At 39.6% G+C, this 24,280-nt stretch overlaps 1 protein-coding gene across 5 annotated transcripts in view; it reads left to right on the top strand.

Moving 5' to 3' along the window:
* Nucleotides 1-24,280, top strand: part of LYPD6 (LY6/PLAUR domain containing 6) — a 184,236-nt gene that overhangs the window by 145,108 nt on the left and 14,848 nt on the right. For all 5 annotated transcript variants that reach the window (XM_017879089.1, XM_017879091.1, XM_017879090.1 and 2 more), the window contains 2 exons: nt 4,248-4,436; nt 15,633-15,731. In XM_017879089.1, the coding sequence (XP_017734578.1) occupies nt 4,319-4,436; nt 15,633-15,731 (217 nt within the window). In that variant the 5' untranslated portion in view covers nt 4,248-4,318. The remainder of the gene's footprint in view (nt 1-4,247; nt 4,437-15,632; nt 15,732-24,280) is intronic.

Genomic DNA, 24,280 nt, shown 5'->3' with positions numbered 1-24,280 from the left:
GCAATGCGCTCCTGACCTCCATCAGCATCTTTTATACAAGTAAAACAAATTTTTTTTTTGATGTCGAGATATTGCCATACAGTCGGGAAAGCTGTGGGGGACTTGGTTTAGTTCCTGGCTGCAAAGCAGGAACTTCGTTTTCTCATGAGGCACCCAGCTTGTTATGAGTCACAGCTTCAAGCAGCAATTGTAGCCATTTGGGATTTTTGGCCGTTTGGGTTTTTTAGCTTCTATAAGCGGAGTGCTATACTCCAGTCCCTAGTTTTATGCTGTGAGCCTGGTTTTAGTTCCCTAACTCACATGAAAACATGTAAGACTATTCTCCACAGAGGCCAAGTTCTGCTGCCACATCCCTGCTACTGGGTCCGTTTCTCTGCAGCCCTATGGCATTTTCCCCACACCATGTATGTACTCTGTGACTGGTCTGTAAAAATATCCATCTCCTTTTAGACCTGAGCCTTGGGTTTTTGGTATTGTCCTTTAATATATCATTAGCATTAGTGTATAATTTTATCAGAAAGGGTGTTGAAGCATGATATATTGTAAAGACATCGCCCACCATTTCTTGTTATATTATTATCATACTTTAAGTTCTGGGATACATGGGCAGAACGTGTAGGTTTGTTACGTAGGTATACATGTGCCACGGTGGTTTGCTGCACCCATCAGCCCCTCATCTATGTTAAGCACCATGGAGGTACCATGATCACTCTTAGTTCTGCACATAGATATTTGCAAACCAATTAGATGATAAGTAAGTGGTATGGTGGAGGGAGGGGGGAAGCATGTTTGACAATTTAAACACACTATTAAAGGCAACAAAACAAAAATGGAAAATGCTTCATAAGATTACCTGGAAGAGTAAGTTAAAAATTGAAGTGATGCCACATAGTTTTATAAGTCGTTACTTTTTTCTAAAAAAGTAACCAGAACGAAAGCTCTGCTATAGTTAATCCTCATCCACTTAAACTTTGCCATGAGTTTGCTTTACTATTTACTTTACTATGAAGATAATTTTTTATATTCTTGATACTGTGAATTTTTAACGATGCCTTCCAGACATTTCTCACTCCCACTTGCTCATATTTTTGGTCATAAACGATATAGTATACATGGCTTCAAATTAAGTCTTTTCTATAGCATGGATCTGGATTTTGTTTTAGCTGATGTGATGATGCTTTTATCACTCATCTCTTATGGCAAAACAAAGGATGAGTTGATGAAGAAAAGGAGTGGAGGGCAGGAGGCCACCCCTGAGGTATTAGAATAGTCTGACATAAATGTTCCCATCCACTCCACAGAGGCTCTTGGAGCCCTCTCTATGGCCAGAGTCTGAGGCAGGGAAAGTAAGGATAATCATGGCAAGTTCCTGTCGTGAGGAGCTCATGGTCCTGTAACCTGGGAAGGAGTTTACAGAACTCTGTGTCACGTCAGATCAGTTACACTCTTTTAAAATTATGAAACATTATCATCACTGGGACATGTCATGTGGGAGGAAATGTTACCTAAAAAACAAAACAACAACAACAACAAAAAGCATGCAATGGGCTGAAATGTGTGCCCCCAAAATTCATATGTTGAAGCCTAACCCCTGGTACCTTGGAATGTGATTGTATTTGGAGACAGAACCTTTAAGGAGGTAATTAAGGCTAACTGAGGCCATAAAGCTGAGATTATAATCCAGTCTGACTGGGTTCTTATGGGTAGAGGAAGTGACACCAGGACTATGCATACAGGGCAAAGCCATCAGCAAGCCAAGAAGAGAGGCCTCAGGAGACAGCAGCCCTGCCGACACCTTGATCTTGGACTTCCTAGCTTCCAGAACTGTGAGAAATCTCTGTTTTATAAGCCCCCCAGTCTATGGTGTTTTGTCATGGCAGCCTGGGCTAACTCATACACCATGTCTTTACTATCTTAATTTTGTATTTTCCTCTCTGGTCTTTTGTCTGTGCTTTTGTTCATATTTATGTTTATAGTTACACATATAATGTTCATGCCATTTTGATCTCTGACTCTCAATCTGAGCCCTGCTACATACAGATTGGGAGGAGATGGGGGTGTTGGCCATGGTGCTGCCAGGTCTCCATGGGGTGCTGTGCAGACCTGTCCCAGAGGTGCAGCCTCGCCTTACCAACCTCACCATGCTGGCAGAGAAAAGCCAGATGGATGTGGAAAGAAGCACTGTTGCATTCTTTCAAGATGAAGTGATGTTTGTCTCTGTCACTTGGCTGCTAACTTGCAAACAAAAGATACTGGTGGATATTTGTTTTTTCATCATATTGTTCAACCAAGTGCCCAGCACAGTGCCTGGCAGTCACACTTACTAAGTGATTGAGTGGCCCATTCTCTTCCTGAATGCCAGGTTTGCTTGGGGAACTAAATTATAAACAGAAGATGGCGTAGTGAGCGTGAAATTAGCAAGGTTGGCATTATCAAGCTGTTACAAGTGATAAGAGAGCTCTACTCTGTTTTCTAACAATTTGCCAATTAAAAAAGAATAATCAACACATCTGGAAGTAATTTAGCATGTTATGCATTTTATGGTTTCAGCTATTTAAAAAAAAAATTGAGAAAGTTATAATACTATTAACATGTGTCCTGTTCTGTAATTTTGAACAATGCTTGCACCCTATAAACAGTTGGGTCTATTTCTGGACTCCTTAGAGTGTTCTACTTTCTAAATTCATTTTTACACTTTCTATCATTGTGTTTTGATTAATTTTGCTTTGTAGTATATTCTAGATCTGATTGGGTCATACTGATTTTTTCTACTGAGTTTCTGTTTCATAATATATTTCCTTGCGTATGTATTTTTACAAATTTTGGAATTCTTTTGTTATGCATTTAAAAAATCTTGTTGAACATTTATATTAAACAAAATATCAAAATTGTTGGTTTTCAGCTAGGTTAAAATAAAATTAATAACCTTGACTCCTGGCAGAGAAATAGAGATAATGGTACTTAGAAAAGTAGTAGAACATGAGGAATAAGCTTTATAGGAAACCAAGAAGATAGTAAGAGAATAGCACCTATATAAAGATTAGGACAGATCTCTGCATTCCCAGTAAGCAGAGCAATTCAGCCTTATTACAGATTTGTCTTTTCCTCAATTTTGAGTGAAAAAAGGACAATCAGAATAAAGGACAGAGTAGATAATAATCACTTCGTGCTATAGCGACAACACGATCTTACCAGTTTTTTTTCCCCCCGCCGAGATGGAGTTTCACTCTTGTTGACCAGGCTGGAGTGCAACAGTGCAAACTCAGCTCACTGCAACCTCCGCCTCCCAGGTTTAAGCGATTCTCCTGCCTCACCCTCCCGAGTAGCTGGGATTACAGGTGCCCACTACCACACCCAGCTTATTTTTTGTATTTTTCGTAGAGACAGGGTTTCACTTTGTTGGCCAGGCTGGTCTCGAACTCCCAACCTCAGGCGATCCACCCGCCTCGGCCTCCCAAAGTGCTGGGATTAGAGGCGTGAGCTACCGCGCCCATCCAGTCAGTTTTTAAAATACACCTTAAGTCAGTCTTAAGAATACAGAAATGCCTAGTGTTTAAAAATGCAGACTCCAAAGCCACATTGCCTGGGTTGGAGTCAGATCTGCTACTTATTTGCTGATCCCCAGTTTACCCAAAATGGGTTAATAATTGTGCCTACCTCATAGGGTTGCTGGGGGAATAAATGGATATACATAAAGGACTTCAGTAGTACCTGGTCAACAAATATTAGTTACATTAGGGAGATTTTGTGTCACGGAGGCACTTTTTGATTTTGGAGAGACCAGCTTTCCTGTATTTGTTTGTTTTCCCAAATCTGAAAGTCTGCCCTCTACAGGTTTGCATGGACACCGTGGCCCAGTACGGCTGCACTCCCTATCTGACCTGCACCATTCTCAGGGAAATGCTTCTGAGCTTTTGCTCCTGACTTCTTTATCGTACTCTGACAGCCATCCTGTGGCCTCCTGGCAAAAAGTAGCTGGATTTCGTTAAAATTCAGTCTCCTTGATACAGTCTCTGCTGGGTATAAGAGGATATGTCTACCAATTGAGCCTTAGCAACCTGATTAAGACTGTATCTGGGCTGGAATGTTCTAAGTTCTCTAAAATTACTGTTGATAAAGTTTCTCTCCATGTCTACCCACTTCCTTATGCCCTGTTCCTCTCCATCTCATCTTACCAGCATGGGAGCTCAGCCAAGCCTCCTGTGGCTTTCTGCAGTCGATCACTGAGATGATTCTTCATTTTTCAGGTGCAAGTTCTCTGCTGTCGTCCTGAGTGCCCGCTCCCAGGCCCTCTGTATGAGTGACGCTTTGGTCTGCCATGGAACCTGGCCCTGCTCTGGCCTGGCTCCTGCTCCTGAGCCTGCTGGCGGATTGTCTGAAAGCTGCTCAGTCCCGAGATTTCACAGTGAAAGACATTATCTACCTCCACCCTTCAAGTAAGACTGTTCTCTTTGCTGCAGAAATATCACTTTATCTCAAATAAGAAGTGGTTCCAAAACCAGCCAGGAGAAGGCATCCTTCAGTATAGTGAAAACTTCTGGTGATTTAGTTAGGGGGGCGCAGTAATTTACAAAAGATGTTTTATGCTTTACCCTCACCTTTTCACAAGAAGATTTTTGGTGGTGTTAAGGCAAATTATTGGGCTTGTTTTCTCTGTTCCCTACACAATCACTCTGATTCTGAACACTCTTCCCCTTGTACTCATGCCGGTCCTAAGTCAGCCATTAAAGTGAACCACCATATCCCAGAAGGAGGATTGTTTGTAAAAGATCAGTCCTTTATAGGTGAGATAATAGCTGGTCTTCCTCTCTGTGCATCTAATTCTCAGTTTCAGCATAATTTCCTCCCACAACTTCCAATGCCCTCTCCCTCCTTTTGATTTCCTATATTTAAGAATTATCTAGGGAATGCATAACAACATAGATGCCTAGATCCCTGCCCCAGAGTTTCTGATTTGCATGTATCTCAGGCTGTACCTGTGGATTTTTGCTTTCAGCAAGAACTTCGAGTACTTCTGCTGCAGATATTCTAAGGATCACACTTTAGGAAACACAGCAGTTTGACTTCCTCTTTCGTTCTGTATCTTTGTATTTATTGTGTCTGTTTGTATGAATCGTCTTCTCTATTGCTCCTGTTGAGGTGAGAGCTGGTTGTATTGTGTGTATTCTGACCTTCAGCTTTTGCCCCAAGGTGCATGACTCTTTTGAAATGCTCTGCTTAACACATATAGTTTGAGTGTCCACTGTGTGTCAAGGATTGTGATAGGCTTGAAAGCATAAAGGCAAATCAAACACAGTCCTTGCTTTTGAGGATCACATAGTCTACAAAGTGAAGGCAGCCATGTGGACTCCTTCAATCCACGTGGTTGGAATATTTAATGTCTGCATGTTCTGGGTTAGCTGAGAGGTGGTATGCAGAATGTCCTGGGGCTTGGAGTCCACCCACTAGGGTCAGCAACTAGCTTGGCTGCTTTTGACTTAAAATAAATTCCCTGTCATTGTAAAGATTAAATTTAAAATGTGTATGAAGCACTTAGCACTGAGTGTGAGACATAGGAAATGCTCAGTCAATGTTAGGAGAATTCTTTGTGTTAATTTTGTCTTTTCTAAAGTGATAAAGTAGTATAGTACATACTCTGTAGCATTATTTTATGGAACAGAAATAATATCTGTAAAACACTAGGCCTAGACCACACCAGCAATCAAATGGTTGTTTACATTGTTGCTTTTATTATCATTGGCTTAGTAAACTGGGGGTGCTAAGAATGCACTGCTCCAGTGTTATGTAACTCCCATACACTTTTAATAGGGAGCAAATAATTTTTTTAGATTTCTATTGTCTCCGTACCCTCTTACCAGTATAGTCTGGTGCCCACTGGTTAATCATATGGAAGACTTATATGACTGCTTGTTTCGTGGGGCTTTTTATTTTAATAATATTCATGAAGAGAAGGTGCTTTAATATTTGTTCTGTTTTCTAGATTGCATTTTGCTGTTTTCTGCAAACAGGCATGCTACTTTATTAGACTTGGCGAATCAAAAACCTAGGTTTCTGTCTCTTAGGGTTGATTGCCAGAGTTCTCAACTTCTGTGTGATTCTTTCTCAACTTCAGTGACAGACTCAGTAGTAACTGGGCTGCAGAAAAGGTCCACACTGGACCTACACGGAGGCTGTGATTGTACACACAGAGTGGGAAGGAGAGTTAAGGTGACTGGATTTAACAACACACACACCACTTCTGCCTCAGTAGTGTGGTGGGTCAGTGCCCTGTGTGGTGGGCCTCTATTTGGAAAGTCAATTTCAGAAGGAGGTCTTGAAGGCTGAGTCTTGCAAGCCGTGGGAAATCACTTCTGCTCTTGAAAAATTGATGGAAAAGTTCTGCTCATATGACCAATGTTAATTAAATAAAGCCATGGCCTGATTAGAAGAAACTCGCCATATGTAAAGAATTAGTAGGGCTTCCTCTTCCCCTCACTGGCCTGAGGTGATCTGTAAAAATGGTTCACTATAAACTTGACCTGGAAAACCAAATTATGCAAATCAGGGTCAGATCTTCATGTTCATTTTAAGAACACCTGTGAAACTGCCCAGGCCATCAAGTGTATGCCTGTACAAAAAGCCACTAAGTTGTCTGAAAGGTGTCATTTTACAAAACTAATGTCTACCATTCTAACATTACAATGGTGGAGTTGGTAGCTGTGCCCAGGCCAAACAGTGAAGCTGAACACAGGATCAGTGGCCTGAAAAGAGTGCTGATTTTTTGCTGCCCATGCTTAAAAACACAGAGAGTCATGCTGTACTTAAGGGTTTAGATGTAGATTCCCTGGTCATTGAGCCTATCCAGGTGAGCAAGGGATCCAAGATGCATGGCTGAACTTACTTAAAGAGCCGTACGTGAGCTCCCCCTGTCACATCGAGGTGACCCTTACTGAAAAGAATCAAATTGTTCCTAAACCAGAAGAGGAGGTTGCCGAGAAGAAAAAGATATCCCGTAAGAAACTGAAGAAACAAAAACATATGGCATAGGAATAAATGCAGCATAAAACAAATACAAATAAAAGTAAAAGAAAAAAGAATTGAGGTTTTCTGATATGATTTTGAGATATGGAGAAGGACAGAAGTTGTTCCTAAGGGAGATTATAAGTAGATGATTCACTAGCAGATCAGGGTCCAAGTTCTCTTTAGAGTCTCCTTCCATAACTTATGATGGGAATACTGTATAAATTCTTGTTAGAGTGAAGTTACTATGAATGGCTGCTACTTGGCCAGAACTTTGTTTATTCTGTCAATTTTTTTTTAATTTTTATTTTTTTTTTGAAACAGTCTCTCTCTGTCGTCCAGATTGGAGTACAGTGGTGCCATCTTGGCTCACTGCAAGCTCCGCCTCCTGGGTTCACACCATTCTCCTGCCTCAGCTTCCCGAGTATCTGGGACTATAGGCAACCACAACCACACCCAGCTAATTCTTTTTTTTTTTTTCTTGTAGTTTTAGTAGACTGGTTTCACTGTGTTAGCCAGGATGGTCTTGATCTCCTGACCTCGTGATCCTTCCACCTCAACCTCCCAAAGTTCTGGAATTACAGGTGTGAGCCATCACGCCCGGCCTGTTCTGTCCACTTTTAAATCAGCATTAACTTCTAATTTCTTTGAACTATTTTAGAAGTTTGTGGTGTGTGTGTTTTCACACTTTGATGTTTTAAATGGCATGGTTCTCTGTCCTTGAGCAATAGACCATGTTAAGATGTAGTCTCTACAAATAAGCAGGTATCTGTTGAACATAGACGGTAAAAAATATATGAGGGAAGTCTGGGATTAGTTTGATTTTGAATTATTTATGTAGTCACCTCACTTTGTAGATGAAGGCACAAACAGGGTTCTTTTGTGAGTGAGCCACATTTCATTAATGTTACAATATGTAACATGAAGCTCAGAACCTGCTGAAGGAGGAATACAGTGATGCTGGAGGCATGAGAACACACACACATTTTCTGTACCAGACAAACAGAAGCTATTTTCTCCTCATTCCAATGCCCAGAACAGCCATCACTGACAATAACTGGGGAGAGATTGGAACCCAGGCTGGGAAAATTCAGCCTCCCATGACTAATCTTTTTTGCTTTCTGGTTTCCTAATCTTTGAAGTTTCTGAACATTTAAAAGAAAGAAACTTCATGGCTTTCAAATCTGAAGCACTGTATTCAATAATGTTCTTTTCTATAATCCTTGTGTCATTTGTTGTTGTTTTTTTCTTTGCTTGTTTTATGTGAAAATGAATTTCTTCCCAGCCTATGATTAAAATACCAAATCAAATAAAAAATTTCAAAACAAGAGTTAGTATTAAGAGAAATGGAGCTGCTTATTTGGTCGTCAGACATCATAAGAGATAGCAGAATTTAATATACTAAGTGGCTGCAACCTATTCTTGGCCTCCATTTCTTTCCTTAGAATAGAAGGAAACCTTTCCTAAGAATATCCAATTTTCTTCTGGTTGCATGTTTTGAATCTTTCCTTAATCATGTGCACCAAAGAGCTGTATTCCTGTGGGGGCTTGTTTGTGTCCACGTAGAGAGCCAAATAAGTTTGTTCAGACTATATTACGTAAATCTTGGAGAATAAGGGGACTTTCTGGGAAGGTACCAGATAATGTATTTATTTCTGTTAGAAATATGTCCCTATCAAAATTGTACTCACAATATTTTGTTGCCAAGTGGACTGAGAAAAAAGATACATTTATTAGATTTCTAGAATTTTTATATTTGCATCCAGTTTTCATAAACAATGGAAGTTAATTTGGTAAGAATCAAAAAATGTTTGGATGCGTTACACATCAGCATACCTTTCAAAACAAAAGTCTGTTCTCACCACGGTTTTGGTAACTGAAGGCCTTTGTCTAGGCAAAAGTTCCAAGAGGTGGAAACAAAGACTAAATCTTTTCTGATACCGTACAAATGAATTATGGTCGGTTGAACTATGGCTGACCATGAGAGTTAATGGACAGATTATTTTACAGGAAGTAACTGGGCACTTTAGTGTTTCTTTTTTTCTTTACAATCACCTTCTCTTAAGGGACCAAGGACTTACGCCCTGAAATACAGAGTACTGAGCTTATTAACTCTGTGATCAAGAGCCAAATTAGATTCATTCACAGCTGGGGCCACAACAGTTTGAAACTCCGCTTGCTCTGCAATGCTTTGAAGTAACAAAGAAGCAAATAGCACATCTCTTAGGAACCTCTTTACGTCCTTTTTTTTTTTTTTTTAAAAAAAAAAACCTCTTTATCAGATGCAGTGTCAGTTAGCAAGTTACTGGAGATAGTGATAGTTGTTCATCTGTAGACCTCATTTTTGGCAAAATATCTGAAGAGGGAAGAATTTAACCATTTACTTGGTATTATACCTTAATTATCCACTTAAAGCAGTATGTTTGCAGAGATTTGTCATTAATCAGGGTGTGATTATTCACTAATTGGTATTACCTGCCAAGATGTCAATAAAAGTTCCTATAAGCAAATATTAAACTCTAACCATTGAGACTGTGCACAGATAATGGAACTGTAGATTCTAAAAGAAAATTCACCCAAAATGAGATAATTTGGTTGTCAGTGATACGTGCTGATAAACTCAGAGATAAATGAATTTAAGCAAAGCTTCATTTTGCTGCCATAGTATTTTAGTCCCCATTCCTTTTTAAATTTCAGTATACTTTGGGTTAATTTCAGAATCCAGGCCTGCTTATGTAAGAAATAAGTGTTTGATTTAGTATGTCACTTGTCTCACAAAAGATCATTTTGAAAAGTCTATTAAGTAATTCAAATTTGGGAGCACTACAACTTACTAGGGTTAGGGTCTCAATAAGTTTGTTCTTGGAGTAGTTGGATCGTCAGTCTTCATTGAGAATTCTTAATTTATCTCTGATGGGAAAGTTTCCAGGAATAACTAATTCAATATTCCATCCAAAAATTTTACTGGCTGCAGTGACAGAACAGATAAAATTTGATGCCCCAGTGAATTAATCATGCAAACTGAAGTGGTACGGGTAGCTTGCAGCCATAAACCTTGGTGAATATGATGATCCTTTTTTTGAGAAATGCTGTACTTTGACAAATGCTTTATATCTTTTTTTTCCAAAATGTCTACTTTGATCATTCAACTTCAAATTTTACAAGCTATTTTAAAGTCCAATCTTTGAAAGTTGGTTATGTATTGAGCATTTTAAACCTGATAGGGAAACTATTTTTTAATGTATCCAATCAGGACATTTCCTAAAATATTTTGTATGATTAATTAAAATATCTGCAAGAGTATTGCATGGCTTTGGCGTTTGAGAACCTGTTTTGTTTTTGATACTTTAATTCTTCAGACACGTACAGGAATACCTTAGAGATTATTGCAGGATCAGTTCCAGACCACTACAACAAAGCAATTAACCACAATAAAGCAAGTTATGCAAATTTTTTGGTCTCCTTGTGCATATAAAAGTTACGTTTACATTATACCATAGTCTATTAAGTGTGGAATAGCATTATGTCTAAAAAACAACGTGCATATCTTTTTTCCTTTTTTTTTTTTTTTTTTTTTTTTGAGGCAGGGTTTGGTTCTGTGGCCCAGGTTGGAGTGCAGTGGTGCAGTCTCGGTTTACTGCAACCACTGCCACCTGGGCTCCAGCGATCCTCCACCTCAGCCTCCTGTGTAGCGGGGACCACAGGTGTTCGCCACCACGCCTGGCTAATTTTTGTATTTTTAGTAGAGACAGGATTTCTCCGTGTTGCTCAGACTGGTCTCAAACTTGTGAGCTCAAGCTATCCACCTGACTCGGTCTGCCAAAGTGCTGAGATTGCATTGTTGGCCACCATGTTCCGCCAACAATGTACGTATCTTAATTTAAAAAGACTTTATTGTTAAAATGCTAAGGATCATCTGAGCCTTTTGCTGGTGGAGTGTGTTGCCTTGATATTGATGGCTGTTGAATGATCAGGGTGGTGGTTGCTGAAGGCTGGGGTAGCTGTGGCAATTTTTAAAAATAAGACAACAACGAAGTTTACCATATCAGCTTATTCTGCCCTTCACAAAAGATTTCTCCGTAGCATGTGATGCTGTTTGACAGCATTCTACTCACAGCAGAACTTCTTTCAAAATTGGAATTAATCCTGTCAAAACCCTGCCACTGCTTTATCAACAGTTCTATGATGTTCTAAATCCTTTTTTGTCATTTCAACAATGTTCATAGCATCTTCACCAGGAGTAGATTCCATCTCAAGAAACTGCTTTTTTTGCTCATTCATAAGAAGCCAACACCTCATTCATTTAACTTCTATCAAAAGATTGCAGCAATTTGGTCGCTTTTTCAGGCTCCGCTTCTAATTCTAGTTCTCTTGCTGCGTGCACCACATCTGCAGTTACTTTCTCTACTGAAATCAAAGTCATCTGTGATGGTTGGAATCACATATTTCCAAACTGCTGTTAATGTTGATATTTTGACCTCCTGTGAATCACAAATGTTCTTAATGGTACCTAGATGATTAATCCTTTCTATAAGGTTTTTAAATTTACTTTGCTCAGATTCATCAGCGGAATCATGATCTATGGCAGCTATAGGCTTACAAATATATTTCTTAAATAATAAAACTTGAAACTCAAAACGACTTCTTGATTCATCACGTACAGAAGGGATGTTGGGTTCACAGGCATGAAAACAGCATTAATTTCCTTGTAGATCTCCGTCAGAGCGCTTGAGTGACCAGGTGTATTGTCAATGAGCAGTAGTATTTTGAAAGAAATACTTTTTTCTGAGCAGTAGATCTCAACAGCGGGCTTACAATATTCATTGGACCATTCTGTAAATAAATGTGCTATCATCCAGGCTTTGTTGTTCCATTTATAGTGCACAGATAGAGTAGATTTAACATAATTCTTAAAGTCTCAAGGATTTTAAGAATGATAAATTAGCATTGGCTTCAATTTAAAAGTCACCAGCTGTGTTAGCATCTAACAAAAGAATCAGCCTGTCCTTTGAAGCCAGGCATTGACTTTTCCTCTCTAGCTATGAAAGTCCTAGGTGTCTTCTTCCAATATAAGGCTGTTTTGTCTACACTGAAAATCTTTTCAGTGCCATCATGTTCAGTGATCTTAACTAGATTTTCTGGATAACTTGCTGCAACTTCTTCATTAGTACTTTGCATTTTACCTTATGATTTTATGTTATGGAAATGGATTTTTTCCTTAAACCATATGAACCATTCTCTGCTAGCTCCAGACTTTTCTTCTGCACCTTCTTCATGTCTCTGAGCCTTTATAGAACTAATGACAGTTACGACCTTGCCTTGGATTAGGCCTTGGTTTAAGGGAGTGCTGTGGCTGGTATGATCTTCTATCCAGACCACTCAAACTTTCTCTGTATCAGCAAAAAGGCTGTTCTACATTCTTAACATTCATGTATTCATTAAAGTAGCATTTTAAACTTCCTTCAAGAACCTTTCCTTTACATTTACAACTTGGCTAACTGGTACAAGAGGCCTAGCTTTCAGCCTATCTCAGCTTTCAACATGCCTTCCTCACCAATCTTAATCATATCTACGTTTTGATTTAAAGTGAAAATTGTGTTACTCTTCCTTTCACCTGAACACTTAGAGGCATTTGTAGGGTTACTAACTGGCCTAATTTCAGTATTGTTGTATCTCAGAAAATATGGAGGTCTGGGGCAGGGAAAGGGAGAGAGAGAGAGATGGAAGAATAGCAGGTTGATGGAGCAGTCAAAACATACACATTTATTCAGTTCACCATTTTATGTGGGTGCAGTTTGTGGTGCCCCCAAACAATTATAATAGTATTTCAGAGATTACTGATCACAAGTCACCATACAGATACAAAAGTAATGAAAAAGTTTGGCATATTTCAAGCATTCCCGAAATGTGACACAGACATGAAGTGAGCACGTGCAATTGGAAAATGACACCGATAGACTTGCTTAGTGTGGGTTGCCACAAAACTTCAATTTGTAAAAATACAGTGTTTGCAAAGTGTGCTAAAATGAATTGTGATACAACAAGGTATACCTGTTCTTAGCTAAATAGAACCTTTCAATTCAAGTGTAACCCATTTTTCTATAGGTGGGTAATGTGAAGATATAAAAAGTATTTGTTTATAGTTTACAAAATACTTTATCACAATTATATGACATTTTCCCCTATTAAAATTTCCTCATGAAAATGGAGTGGTTGAATGGCTGTGTCTAAGCTGCTTTCCATCATTTTGTAAAATGATCTATGCACTTTTTCTGTCATTCTGTTTATGAATTTGAGTTACTATGTGAGAGACTTAGAACATGCAAATGGGCCCATAACAAGTTCTGATTACTCGTCTTTTTTAGACTGCTTATGACTTTTGATTATGATACATTATTTGATATTGTCACAGTCAGGTCTGTGAAGTAATGCAAGCATGTACATAGATGGGCAGCTATTCTCGGCAAGGTGAAAATCAAAGTGATATCTGGTCCATCGTTCTGGCCTTAAGCTGCTGCCTTCTCCTTCATTTATTTTTGATAACATATCTAATTGGTTCCATGTGGGCAGAGCAATTTACCCTGAGATGATTATTTCCACCAGTGGGATATGCAGGCTCAGCCATCTGCGAGGGAGAACAGTTGGCTCCTGCAGATGAAGTGTTTGAGTGTTTGCAGCTTTCAAATAGGCCAGGTAATTTTACAAATTAAACAACACAAGTTTTGTTTATGAAAGGCAAAACTCTAAGTAGTGAAGCAAGCAAATGATTAGAGCTAAGAAGCAATTAAATGCACATCAGTGGTAAGGACAAAGAACAGCTGGGCCTGACATTCTTCGGTGATCCTCAACTTTTTGTGGAGGGAAGGCCCTGGGTGCCCCTGACAATCTCCAGAGCTAGAATCTCGTGTGACCCCTCCCCACCTGAGCTTATAGGTAAAGAATGAAAGCACTTGGAGGATGGTTCCTTCTGAAGGCAGGAAGAAGAAACTCACCAGTGGGAGTGGTGGGAAGAGTTAAGTGGGGTTTCCTGGAATGGCCTAGTCCTCAGGCTGGAGCTGATAGCCTCTGGTGCCTCATCCCCACGTCCCCTCAGCATCCGGCTTCTATGGACATGGGTCCAAAAGACACCTGAAGAGGGTCACCTCTGCATGGGCAGCATATATTTGAGCAATGAAGACTCTTCTCTTAGCTAAGGCTCACCATCTCCAGGGATTCATAACATCAGGTCTGATCAGATAAAAATTTTACAGTGTACCAGAGAAATTGCCACTCTTATAGATTGAAATGCTCAAACATCAGGAAATTTCGTGATGATTCAACCCAATATTTTTATTTGCATGTTGACATCTGTGTATAAGTTGACATGAGTAAGGTATTAGAAATCCAGAGAATGCCTTTTTAATTAAAATTTTTATTGACATAATTTTACAGTCATATGCAATTTTAGGACATAGTACAGTGATGCTGAGTGTGGTAGTTCATGCCTGTAACACCAGCAGTGTGGGAGGCCGAGGCTGGAAAATCCCTTGAGGCCAGGAGTTCGAGAAATAATACACTGAGATCCCATGTACTCCTTATACAGTTTGTCCCAGTGGTGACATTTTGAAAAACTATAGCATAGGCCGGGTGTGGTGATTTATACCTGTAATCCCAGCACTTTTGGAGGCCAAGGCGGGTGGATCACCTGAAGTCAGGAGTTCAAGACCAGCCTGGCCAACATGGTGAAACTCCATCTCTACTAAAAATACAAAATTAGCTGGGTATGGTGGCACATGCCTGTAATCCCAGCTACTTGGGAGGCTGAGGCAGGAGAATCGCTTGAACCCGGGAGATGGAGGTTGCCATGAGCTGAGATTATGCCACTGCACTCCAGCCTGGGCAACGAGAGTGAAACCCAAAAAAAAAAAAAAAAAAAAAACTATAGCATAATATCACAACCAATATATTAATATCAATACAATCAATCTACCAATGTCATTCTGATTTCCCCGATTTTACTCTGTGTGTGTACATTTAGTTCTACCTAATTTTATCATGTGTAGGTTTGTGTATCCTCCACCACAGTCGACACACTGAAGACTTTCAGTAGCACAAGGGTTCCTCCAGCTGGCCTCAAACCCACCTCTCTCCCCACCTGTCCATACCTACTCCCATCTCTGCCATCCCTAACCCCTGACAACCACTAATCATTTCAAAAATGTCATATAAATGGAACCATGCAATATATAACCTTTTGGGATGGGCTTTATTCACTCCAAATAATTTCCTGGAAACTCACCCAAGTTGTTGAAAGTAGTAACAGTTCATTCATTTTTCTTGCTGACTAATGTTCCATAGTATGGATGTCCAACAGTTTGTTTAGCCATTCATCCACTGAAGAACATCGATGATATTTCCAGTTTTGGGCTATGACAAATAAAGTTGCTGTTGACACTTGTGTACAGATTTATGCATGAATACAAATGTTCATTTCTCAGGGATCAATGCCCAAGAGTAAAGTTGCTGGGTCATATGGTAGTTGAATGTTTAAGAAACTGCTAAGTTGTCTTTTTTAAAATGAAGAAAACATCAAACTTCACAGGATTCTGTGCCTTGTCTGAAAATTAATCTTTTCTCTTAATCCTTTTTTTTAGCCACACCATATCCTGGTGGATTTAAATGTTTCACCTGTGAAAAGGCAGCAGACAATTATGAGTGCAACCGATGGGCTCCAGACATCTACTGCCCTCGAGGTAAACTCTCAGTAGACTGATTGGGGTCCCCTGGGCTGTCTGTGAGTGAACAGCCCTTTTGACTTTGGTGCATGTATAAAGAGAGGCATGCTTGCAATCTCAGCTGCTCCTCTTTTCTAAGGCTATTAGATCTTTTGTACCACACCAGTAACATATCAGAGATTCTCAGAGACATAAACTGAGCCATAGGATTGTTTCCTTTCTCGTGAAGTATTTTTGGCACTCCACAGGAGGTAATACCTTCCCCTGTACCCCCAGGTCCAGTGAAATGTAGGACAAGAGAACAGCCAGTCTGTCTGCCACTCTTTGAGGCATTAGTCAGTGCATAGTAACCTCTTTGATGTAATGTATGAATTGATGTTCATATAAAGATTCCATTGATTACATATCTTGCCAGAGACTTTCACGCAGTCTCTAAAATTTAGAATTCTAAATGTCATCATTGCACAAATAAAATCCCTTGAGATTTTTAAACTATTAAATTTTTTTTTTGAAGGATGAGATGAACACTGAACTGAAGCATGGAATTTTGACCCAAAGGCCCATTTCAAAATAAAGAAATACCCATTATATTCATGTCTCTTTTATCCTATAAAAATTAGATGGTTATATTTGGCTACAGAGTCACTGTTAACTGGCTATTTTACTTTGGAGGAAAGTCTGTTTATTTGGTGGGGGTAGAGATAATGAGAACAGGGAATTTTACTGACAAATGTTTGAATGAGTAGTTAGATGGGTTTCACTGCTGATCTAATTCAGTTGTTAAAATGGCTTGGACACAACACCACCAAATCCATTATTTTTCAACATAACACGGGAATTATACAAGAGTTCTCATATTCAGCCCAGTGAGTGGTATTCTGCTTCTCATGGAGGATTGGAAATTGGGAGAGCGTGGAAACCAAAATTAAAGGAAACGTCAACTATCCAAGCTAGTACTCTTTAACCCCGGAAACTCCACCTAGGGTGTGCAGTAGAAACACCTGTGAAACTTTTCAAAGAAATCACTGAAAGCTTTGCCCTGCCTAGACCCGTGGTTTTCAAGCTTCAGCAGCATCATCATTGTCCAGAGGGCTTATTAAAACACAGATTTCTGCTCCCACACCCTTCTACACCTACATTTTTGATTCAGTAGGTCTGAGATAGGGCCCGAGAATTTGTATTTCTAAAGGGTTATCAGGTGATGAGTTAAGAATCACAGCTGTACACAAATTGAACCAGCATTTCGGAGATTAGGGCCCTGCATTGGTACTTTAAATATTGCAGTTGATTCTAATGAAAAGTCAGGGTCAAGAACTACGGGGAGCTCCTGCACATAAGAGAAATGTAGTGTTATCATTTCTAGACTCTTCTTGTTTACTTTTAGGTAGAGATGATAATGGGGTCTACAGGACAGAGAAAAACATGGAAGCACTAAAGATTGGCTTAACTGAAAACTAGATATCCAGCCATCTAAGTAATCAAAAATAAGTTTTGTTGCCACCTATAGTCACTATTCATTTCCAAATGGGCCAGTATTTTCTAACATTACCCACTGTGGAATGACCATTGCTAATAGATCTGGTTAAACTACTGCTTCTCAAACGTGGCTGTCTATTGAAATTACCTGGTAAACTTTCGAAAACTCTAACACCTAGATTTATTCTCAGCGATTCATATTAAATGGTCCAGGTAGGCATAAGGATTTTTAAAAGCCCTCCAGATGGTTCTAATATGCAACTAAATTTGAGAACCATTATGAACAGTGACTTTAGGCAAAACCAAGATGATTTGCTTTGTATATGTAGTCGTCTTTGGGCTGGCTCCTGTGGCGATAAAGCTAGCTGACTTGCTTTTGAAGCTGGCACCCCGTTGGTTAGAGCTATTGTGTTTTAGTGGGAAGTGTGTTTTAGTCCACTTGTGATGCTATCACAAAATGCCTCAGACTGGGTAATATATAAACAATAGAAGTTTATTTCTCACAGTTCTTGAGGCTGGGAAGTCCCAGATCAAGGTGCCGGCAGGTTCTAGAAGGGCATCGTCTCTCTGCTTTCAAGGTGACACCTTGTTGCTGCATCCTCTGGAGGGGAGGAACACTGTGCCCTCACATGACAGAAGACAAAAGCGGGGGAAGGGAACAGACCCACTCCCTCAAGCCCTTTTATAAGGGCCCCAGTCCCATTTGTGAGGGCTCCATGCTCATGATTTAATCACTCCTTAAACACCCCGCCTCTTAATAGCCTCATATTGGTGATTAAGTTGCATATGAACTTTGGGGGACACATTCAGACCATAGCAAAATGTGACTATGCTTCTTCTGGTACTGACTGAGCTTTGAGGTAACCTTAGTGGAGATAATGCAGAGGAAAAAGGAATGTGAACTGGTATTCTGTGTAGGCTGTGGGCCACTTTTGATGGTATACAAGTATATCCCTGTCAAAAAGAAAAAACAAGGGACCAGAAACACTGCTTGAATGCCTCTCAGAGAAAAGAGGAAGTTCCATCTTGATGCTTTCTTTTGAGGTCATAATCTATCATTTCTAAGTCCAGATACCTAAAGGTATTGCAGAGTGGTCTCTACACAATTTATCCTTTTCTCTTTTTTCCCCTCTATTTTTCTTGTCCTTCAATTTAAAGGGATAAATAGAAAGTCTTGCACTGAGGTTCAAAATACAAAACAGCCATGCTAGGCCCCTTGGGGAATTACAAATTGAGAGATAGGAATCTGGTTTCTTCTTTCAGGGATCAGGCAGTTTAGTTGGGTCGATAGGATCTGAACATATCAGATGTCAAAATTAGCAGGACAAAGGTAAGTGCCAAGTGGAACCTGGCATTAAGCGCTGTGGGAGTTTACAGGAAGAAGAGCTACTGGGGACTGAGGTGGCCAGCGAAAGCATCACGTGCTGGAAAGATTGCAGTAGCTCAACAACTTGGAACTGGAGGTCCGGCATTGAAGAGAACATGTCTTCCAGGAGCTCACTCAGAGCAAAGATGTAGAGACAAGATTCCCCAGGTGTGCTCAGTGGATGGGGAGAGACCTGACATGGGAGTAGCAACTAGTTTGTATGAGAGGATTATGGACCCAAAATAGTGGAGCCAGGTGATTTTTGTAGGGCCTTGAGCATCAGGTAAGGAGTGGGAACTTAAAGCTATAACCCGAGAAGGGTTGAGGCCACACTCAGCTTCCTGGTAGGCCAGCCCTATTTCCCATGAGTCTTCTGCTCTTTCCTCCAGGTTTTCTTCAGATTTTTCTAACAATGGAAATAATGCCATTTTATTAATAAATTAAAATAGAAAATGTATTTCACTACTCGCTAACTCTAGATTTTTCTGTTTGTTAGTAGTCTGAAGCAGCCCTAGGACCACCAATGGGCTTAGGAAGGGCAACTGAGATGGAAATTCTAAGACATTCCTAGTTTTTTGGTTTGTTTTGTGACATAGTTAACTAGGTTTAAATTATCACCTGATGTGAAAATAATTTGTTGAAAGTGAAAAAATCATCTCACCTAAGTATTCAATCTTATATACACGGAATAAGTGCACACCCCAAATTGCTTAGGGGATTCACTGAATGTCATGAATTTTCTAAAGCTGACCTCAGTCACATGCATGTGGATAGAGACATAGTGTATCTTAGCAACTGACATTCAGGGATTCAGACTTGTTTTGAGTTATTGTTTGGCCAAGTAAGTGTCAGGAAATCTTCCTCCTGACTGGAATCACTCTTTTGGCAGTGGCGGCATCAGCTGGACACACCTGTAGCTAATTCAGGTTCCCTGTCCCTCTTCTTTTCAGAAGGTGTGTGATATAAGTGCATTCTCCTCCATTACATTATTTGTGCCTCTGGTGCTTCCAGATTCACAGTACCATACTTCCTTCCCAGAAACGGAAACTTAAGATGCTCTCCATAACTGACTCTGGTTGCTTTACTTGCTTGGCTTCCGTTTCATCTTTGGTCTCTGAGCACTTCCTTTGCAACAACTTTAATTTCATCAGCTACTCATAAATCTGTCCCAATTTTTCTTGACTTTGTGAGCCAGAATGGAAAAGGCTCTTGAAATCATATGTGAGGGGCCAGTTGAAGGAACTGATGATCTAAAACAAGAGTGTTATGTGCTTGGATCTACATTTGCCCATGACTTTTCTCTGTGCTGCAAGATGAAAAGGTCCTAGAGAGAGGAATTGTATAAATGGTTATTAAAAGTCTGTGGAATTAAATGTGAAGTCAAAGACATTACAGTTTTTTAAAAGGCCTGTTTTGTGGAGGATACCTAAGCCAAAGACATTATGTTCCTTCTTAATTATGGAGTACAGATGCCTCCCTCTAAGGCAAAATCTCCATTTGAAAGTATTGCTGATATATAATCAGGAAAAGGAAATTTTTGAGTTAGAGGACACATACTTTTTTGGCTCCAGCTTCTATGCTCTTCACTGTTTTCCGTAAAAGTAAAGAAAAAGCTGGACATATCCCTTGATAGCTTTTTCCAGATCAGTTGCCTGATGGTTCTTGCTACAAGCAAGAATTGTAAATATGATCCTCAGCTCAACTGAGGACAAGACCATGGTTACAAATTTTTAGTAACGACTTCTTTGTTGTTGACTTTTTTCAGACATAGCCCAGCCTGAAATAGACAACCTTTGTGTTTGACTTAACCTAAGGGTGGAATTTTCTTCCTTTTAGGCAATTTTACAGTTAGAATATAGCCCTCCAATTTTGTTTTCATTTATACAGGAGTCTCTGTTCTCTCTCTGAATCCCATGGGGACCCAGCACCTTGAGATTTATTATGGCTTATCTTTTAACATTGTTCTTTCCCTAGGAGAGAGAAATCAGTACCTTATCCAGTGTTGGCCCTTGACACTTTCCTTTTGGGAGAATTCATTTGTACATTTTACAAAAAGTGTTGGTTACATTTTATCCAACACTTCTGGCTGCTTTTTAATAAGATGTTTTCAGATGATGTCTCTTATCATATTATTGTCATATTGCTCAGTGAAAGTCTTAGACTTCCTCCTTTTTAAAAGTAATTTTAAAGTAAAGTTGAACATACATACTGCAAAGTGAAGAGATCGTAAGTGCACAATTTGTGAATTTTTACAAAGTGAACATGCCGTGTTTCCACCTATAGCAATAGAACCCCCAGAGGCTGCTGGGGTGCCCCAGTCATTATACTCCATCCCCAAAGGTAACAATGTTGAGATTACTATCACTGAGCATCATGTAAGTGGAGTTGTACAGAATGTACTCCTTGCTTTCAAACATTATGTATGTGAAATTCCTCTATGATTTTTGAGCAGCACAGTCATGTTTTCTCAGGGATGTATAGTAGATCATTATATGAATATACTAAAATTCATCTGTTCCCCTACTGAAGGACATTTGGATTGTTTCCAGTTTCTATGAACATTCTTCTGTATCTCTTTCGGTACATGTTCATATGCATTTCTGCTGGGTCTTTCCCAGAAGTGGGATTGCTAGGCATGGGGTATGTAAGCATTGACTTTACTAGATACTGCCTGACCGTTTGCAAAATGACGGTACCACTTATAATCTCACCAGCAGTGCATGCAGATACTAGTTGCTGCACAATCTTGCCAACCTGCCTAGTATTGACAGAAACAATAGAAGGTAGAAGTTAACCAGATGACATTTTTAAAGTGATGAAACTAAATAACTGCCGTCCTGGAATTCTATGTGGAGACTATCAGTCTCGCTTCTCTGAACCTCCTTTCTCCTGTGGCTGCCCCGCTAGCTCTGATCTCCTGTTTGTGCTCCCAGTCCCCTAGAGACTGATGAAGGTGCTGCCCTACTTCTCTGTCCCTTAGCAGAGCTTTCTGCTTGGTTTCTCATCCTCTCCACCTGTGCAGTTTTTGAATCAGCAAAAGCCTTGAGGGGAGAACAGGTATAGAATGTCAGGCACCACTCAGGGGGCTTGTCTTTTCTCTGGTACCTTGCTCTTTAAATCCAGTCCACAACGGCAGTCCCGTGCTTTCATACAGATTTTTGTTGTTTACATTTTAATTGACTTTTTAAATTTTATTCTGTTTCTTGGTAAGACAATGTAAGCCAGTCCATTTCAGCTGGCCTTGTAATCCTCGGAATTAGTCTTAGAACTTTTCCAGCACGTTTTTACCCTTAAGTTCTATCAGCCGACTACCAGACATTTTTCATACACTGAGAGCATCTAACCTCCAGTTCACAATGTTTTGTCCAAATATTTTTTACAAATCCAGTTGCCTCAACTGGGACGCTTCCATTTGATGGTCTGCCTTACCACTTTTATTCTAACCATTGTTCACCATCAAGTCCTGTCTATCCTCACTACCTCTGCATACCTTCCCAACTGCCTTTTTGGAGTTGGCCTTGGTAATAAGTACATTGCCTCTTGAATTTAAGTGATTAGTTTTAAAAGAAGTTCCTCAAGGGAGAGGTTCATTAAGAAATGTGGAGGAATATTTTTTAAAAGAAAATAGGGAAGTCTCCATTTGGCAGCTTCCTCAAGAGGTGCTGACTTCAGGGTAGAGGAGACCAACCAGCTATGATTTAGTCAGGTTGATGAGCATTTATTTGTTTTTAATTTCTGCCTTGAGGAATTTTTTACTTGGGACAAGAGGAGAAAACACATATTTGTAAAAGATCTATGGAGAGTAATTGATAAGAGCAGAAAAGCCAAAAGAACAATCTGATGCCTGAAAGCAGAGACTGTAGTAATTCCTAATTAGGGTAAGTTTTAAATAATTCAGTTTATCTGCAACTCAATTTGTAGTTCATCCTTTTCTTTCATCTTGGGCTCTTTTTTTCTTTTGCTTTCAATTTCACTGAACTTTGAAGTATAATATGTATATGTAGAATAGTAAATAGCGTTATGGACTTTAACAAATTGAACACTCCATGTAAGCGGCACCCTGATTAAGAAACTGCCCGGCATCTTAGAAGCTCCCTGTATGCCTGTTTTCAGTCACTTTTGCTACCACCAAGCGTCGCAGTTATGGACCGACTTGTGTCCTCCCCACTTTTCCCCCTACCTGCTCTCAAATTCGTATGTTGAAGTCCTAACCTCTAGTACCTCAGAATGAGACCGTATTTGGAAATAGGGTCTTTAAATAGGTAACTAAGTGAGGTCATTCAGGTGGGCCCTGATCCAGTCTGACAAGCATCCTTATAAGAAGAGATTGGAACAAAGACAGGAACCGAGGGAAGCTGATGGGGAGACACAAGGAAAAGACTGCCCAAAAAGAGAGGACTCAGAAGAACCAGCCTTGGCCAACACCTTGATTTTCAATTACTAGCCTCCAGGACTGAGAACACCTTTGTTTAAGCACTCATTCAGTGTTTTTTTTATGGCAACCCTGGAAACTAATATAGTTACCCTCCTAATTTCCAGTAGTGTAGGTTAATTTTGCCTCTTACTGGGTTCTTTGTAGAGGTGAAATCATACAGTACAACTCTTTCGTGTTCGACTTCTTTCACTCAGTATTATGTGAGATTCATCCATTTCTTTAGATTTAGTTGGAATCCATTCATTCTCATTGTTATGTGAACAGATACCATCATTTATTCATTCTATCACTAATTGACATTTTTTACAGTGTGTTTGTATGAATAGTTCTTCTATGCACATTCTAGGACTTACCATTCATGTTGGATGTATATTGAGGAGTAGAATTTTAGCTTCATAGAATATACATAGGTTTACTTTTGGTAGTCCTGGCAAATAATTTTGAGAGGTGGTGATAGTATGTGAAAATTGCACTACTGGTAGAAGTGTGGTATTATTTCTCTCTTAAATTTGATGAGACTATTCAAAATATAGCAATGGAAGATATGTTATCGACATCATAGAACCAAATTAAAATGTTTTCATTTGGTTCACCTTTGAATGGAAGAGCTCAGCTAGATATATTCTTCCCACCCATCCATCTCTGCGGGTAATACAGAGTTTATTAGAAATTAAATGCCTGCTATGGTGTGCAAGGCCCTGTGTTATATGTTGGAGGGAATGCAGACACCAACAAGAATGGGCCTGATTCTCAAGATTATAATGTACAATACAACAGTAGATCTCAACCAGGAGCAATTCCCTCTTCCCTGCCCAAAGTGTATTTGTCAATGTCTGGAGACATTCTTAGTTGTTATTGTCGGCAGTGACATTGGCATCTAGTGAGAAGAGGCTGTTGGATAATGTTAAATGTCCTACAATTCACTGAGCAGTGTGCCCAAAACAAAATTAGCCCAAAATGTCAAAAGCTGAAAACTTCCATTTCTGGAAAGATGGAGCAGATGTACTTTTCTATTCCTCCTGCTAAGTACAACAATAACTTCTGAACATTATTTATTAAGAAACAAACCAAAAACATGAAAAGACTGAAAGGGGTAAAGAAAATGACAGACTAGGGACTTCAAGACTGAAGGAATAACACAGTGCTTAGTTCACTAGGTTTTCTTTCAGTCTCATATATTCTAGACTTGAAGCTGAGGCAGTCAACATCCTAAAAATGCGATAGGCACTGGCAAAATAAACCTCCAACAAAAGTTTGCTCTTTGGCAAAAGGACTAGGAAGGGGGAAGCC

Source organism: Rhinopithecus bieti, unplaced genomic scaffold, assembly GCF_001698545.2.
Source record: "Rhinopithecus bieti isolate Rb0 unplaced genomic scaffold, ASM169854v2 scaffold_11587, whole genome shotgun sequence".
NCBI lineage: Eukaryota > Metazoa > Chordata > Mammalia > Primates > Cercopithecidae > Rhinopithecus > Rhinopithecus bieti.
The sequence above is the reverse complement of the archived record's forward strand: the minus strand, read 5'-3'. Positions and strand labels throughout refer to the sequence as shown.